At 38.7% G+C, this 4,342-nt stretch overlaps 1 protein-coding gene across 2 annotated transcripts in view; it reads left to right on the forward strand.

The window, feature by feature from the left end:
• mfng (MFNG O-fucosylpeptide 3-beta-N-acetylglucosaminyltransferase) overlaps positions 1-2,936 on the forward strand; it is a 27,508-nt gene extending 24,572 nt beyond the window's left edge. For both annotated transcript variants that reach the window (XM_024264840.2, XM_024264841.2), the window contains one exon: positions 2,543-2,936. In XM_024264840.2, coding sequence (XP_024120608.1) covers positions 2,543-2,594 — 52 coding nt within the window. In that variant the 3' untranslated portion in view covers positions 2,595-2,936. The remainder of the gene's footprint in view (positions 1-2,542) is intronic.
• The last annotated feature ends 1,406 nt before the right edge of the window (positions 2,937-4,342 follow it).

Genomic DNA, 4,342 nt, shown 5'->3' on the forward strand with positions numbered 1-4,342 from the left:
ATGCAAGCTAAGATGAATGGACAGAGATGTTTATCTAAAATCTACACCTGAAAACGCGTATTTAGAGCAAAAAGTATTCTGACTTTGTTCCAGTTTTAATGTGACAAAATGCTGTTTTTCAGTTTTATTGCAGAAGTGGAAACAGGTCTTTAGAGGCTCTGTTGTTCAGTAACAAACAAGAACAAAAACCTTCTTAAGACCAATAAAGCATCTTCGTGTTTGAATCTATATGACATCTTCATTAGAGGATCCTGCTGCACTGGTTTAGGCTGCTTTGCTGTCTATCATTTTAATGTGAGCGCATGCCACTGAATGCTGAAAGGACAGAATAAAGATGCAGATAACATAATGTCTACATTAACACTCTGCAGTTAAACAGGCTCCATCTGTACTGCACCTGCAGGGAAGTGCAACCCAAAGTGCTCTTTAGAGCAACCTGATGAAGAGGTTTCCAGGAAACCCTAGAACAAAGTTCTGCTTCACACTCAGAGGATGAAGTGAGCAGAGACGAGGCTTTACAGGATGCAAAAACTCCATAAAATGCATCTAATCATTGTTCTGTTTTGAAAATGAAATATGGAATTATAAAACGAGCATGATGTGAAATAAAACAACAGTCCCTAATGTTTTTTAGGACTTATTTAAAGAGGCCATACCAATAAAAAAATCAACTTTTGGAGCTTTTAAGTGTATTAAACTGTTCAATCTTCAGTATAAAGAACCCCAAAGTGGTATTTTTGTGTTTAGGTTTTGTCATGTTCTGTTTTCTCTGTCAGTCTCACCATGTTCAGGTTCATCATCCACAGCTGTCTTCATTTAGTGAATCAACCTCAGTGGATTTAAGTGTCTGGTTTCAGTTCCTCATCCTCAGGTCATCTCCTGTGTTCTGCCATTTTCTGTCTCCATGGGTTTTTGTCATGTTTTGGTTACTTTATCACCAAGCCTGGTCTCCTCCACCACTACCTGACAATGAGGAACTGAATTTTAGTAATACGCCCTCCCTGTCTCTCACCGGACTGCTACCACACAACCTTGAAATGTGGCTGGGCGGCCACTGACCTATGTCAACTTTTAGAGAAAACTCGTCCAGTCGCTGTAAAATATGACTTTTTTTTTCTTAAAACCGCCTCAGCTTCTGTACGGAGTGGAAAATAGGCAACAACCGCCTCCCGATTACACATGCTGCTGTTTATGTTTAGATCGATTTAGGTCTCCTCACTGTGGTATTGTGGGATATTTGACCGTAGTCTATAAGACTAATCCCTTGTAGGTATCTGAATTCAAGCTTGATACATGTTTAATGCAGCTAGAGAAAATAAAATAAAATAAGAACTGATATATATATTTTTTTTACTTTGTATACTGAGATAAAAGAAACAAAGTTTTTATGTTGACAAAACCCCCCAAAACTGTAATTTTTGAAATATGATTCCAGCAAAACTAGTTCTAAATCAAGATGATTGGAGAAAACCTTTTTCTGTCAGGTTGTGCTGCTTTTGCTTCCATGATGTTCACATGTGCGTCAGCACTTCAGCATGCCTCATTTTCTCCCTATTTTTACTTTTTTTAAGGAAAAACTTTAAAAATGAATTTGCGGTGAGTATTCTTCTGAGAGAAGGATCTTCCCAAAATACTGAAAAGACAATGTAACATATAATGGAGCACATTAGCAAAGCACAAAAAAATGTTTTCAAGTAATACTTGAAAACTTCAGTTTTTTTGAATGAAGAGAAAGTGAGTTGACGGTTTGGTACCATAGTTTCAATCTTCATTTGATGTTATTTTGCAGCCTTTATTACGATGGAACAGTCTGTCCACTGGAACAGACTTCCAATTTGGATCAAGTCCAGAAGTTGAAGCTGACATGTTTTCATGTCCTTGTTCCTGTCATTTGCTCATTACTTTGACATTTCGACCATCTTTTGATCTATTTTAAATCATTCGCTGTAGTTTTTTCATTATATTTATGTCGTTTTTATCTAAAACCATAAAACCTGTAACGTTTTCTAGAACATAGTTTCTGCAGAGTGGCTGGAGTTCATTAAAAATGTGCCTCTGGAGCAGCCCCGCCCCTCTTTCCCTCTCTGTTGCTCTCTCTCGCTACTACGCCCTCCTACCCCCAGCCTAACAATACCAGTGCAACAAAACCGGCGAGCAAAATCAGAGCTATCCAGACGTGCAGTTTTGAGCCAGATCCCAGCTCAGACAAGGAAAATAAAGACGTAAATGGGTCTATTTGTCTGCAAGTGGATGCATTGGAATGGCGCTTGTTACATTATATTTTCTATGTAACAAACATGATCTGCGTTTTTCGTCTGCTCCTGATTCCAACAATTTAAATTAAAAAAGTACTCAAATGCATTCTTCAGCTTAGTTTTCACTGTATATGTCCTAAATCACGAGAAAAAAGCCACAAAACATTTTTATCCGAATGTGTGTGTAAACTGCAAAAACAACAACATTGAAACTCTTTTTGATTGATTTATTTCAGACGTCGTCACAGATTCGGACCTGAACCTGTCCCGTTTCTTGTCTCCTGCAGGTTTAAAACCGTTCACTGCATGCTGTATCCCCTCACCAGCTGGTGCCCGTGACAAACGAACGGAGGGTCCGACGTCCTCACACTCGACACGAAGCTGGACCTGGATGAATGAAGTACTTCTACCAGATGAAGGATTGCTTTAATTATGAGAAAAGCTTGAGAAAAACGGAAAATGTGGAAGAAGCACCATCGAATAATGATTTTCACAACAAAAAATCTCGTTATTTTTCTTTTATAGACTAAAGAGGAAGAATTATGATGAGGTGCCTTGTTTATGTGTGCAGAAAAAGCAACTTTTGCCTCATTTGCTACTGATTTTTTTTTTATAATTCTGTGAAGCTGAAGCACTTATAAGAAGATTTAATCATCTTCAGGATTAAACTTTGTACAGAGATGTTTTTATTTACATATTGCCAAATAAAAAGTTAAATTTCTAGAGTTTTGTGCTCAAACTTGACTGAAAATTGAAGGTGTGAGCCGGCAGACGCTACAGAATGAAGTTGAGCAAAAGTCTGGCGAGGCTCCTCTGTGTTGATGTTTATGAAGGAGGTTTTGTCCTTGCGTCTACAGTAGGAAGCCTGACTCATAGAGACGGTTTAACTTGCATTTTCTGGAGCTAAAACTTCTCCCCGCCTCCTCTGTTCTCTCAGATCCTCCTTTTCCCTTCAGTCCTCCATCCGTCTTTTTTCGTGTCTCTTTCTCCTCCTGATCTCTTTTCCGTTTCGATTGTTGTGCTCCTCGAAGGCACATTCCTCTTTGTCTCGGGAGAATCTGTTCACACACACACACACCCTCCTCTATTCAAATACCAGCAACAAACCACTCAGAGGATGAAGAAGATCACAACTGGCACGCCTGAAGCCTGCGTTCCAGAGGAGAGAAGCGGCCAACGTCAGCTGGGAAGTCTCATCAAGCTGGAACGATGAGGCCGAGAATACAAATGTCACAGTCGTACTCGCACAATCCGATTCTAGTAAGAGGCGGGCTTCATGGGCGGACTACCTGCAGAGCGATAACGCATCACTGCTGGCTGTCCGTTTGTTTGTTTGTTTGGTCTGAATGGAGATGTGATGAATACAAATTCGCTTTTGAAAGCGTTCGGGTCTGACCTTCCCTGCGGAAGATGGAAAGTAGTCGGGATTGTGTAAGAATGTCTGCAGCATCGCATGGAAACAGTCGGAGCGGTGTGTTCGGAGTGAATAATGAGCGCACTGAAAGTTTAGGGGAAAAAAAGCATTTTTAAATTTGTGATGTTTAGAATTTCTTAGCTTTTCATTAAAAAAAAAAACTCTTAACAAAATCAGGATTTAAAACAAGTTTGAGACAGAAAAGAAAGAACTTGCTCTTCATTAATTTTTTTTTCACCTCGAAGCTTCACCATAAACAAATATTTCTTGCAGCTATCGTATCTTTATTTTCTGCTTTTGCATTTAGATCAGACTTTAGAGATCAAAATCAAAACATAAGTCGACGACAGAGACTTGATTACCTTTGAGGAATCAGAGCAATTGAGCTAAAATATCTCTGATCAGCTCAATATGAAATAATTTTCTTAAAGGCAGAATCCTAATTCTTCCCCTACGGCAGGGACCTGCGACTTTTAACACTCAAAGAGCCATTAGGGGCGATTTCTTTCTGACCACAACCCAGTAGGAGTCACACATCCTTTAGAAAAATAAGAATTGATATTTATGTTGTTATTTTAATGAGAAATATAAATACATAAAAATACAAAAATATATATTTTTTCCCAATATGACATTTTTAACAGAAGTTTACTAAACCTCCTTTCAAAATAAA

The sequence above is a fragment of the Oryzias melastigma genome, unplaced genomic scaffold, assembly GCF_002922805.2.
Source record: "Oryzias melastigma strain HK-1 unplaced genomic scaffold, ASM292280v2 sc00251, whole genome shotgun sequence".
In the NCBI taxonomy this organism is placed as follows: Eukaryota; Metazoa; Chordata; class Actinopteri; order Beloniformes; family Adrianichthyidae; genus Oryzias; species Oryzias melastigma.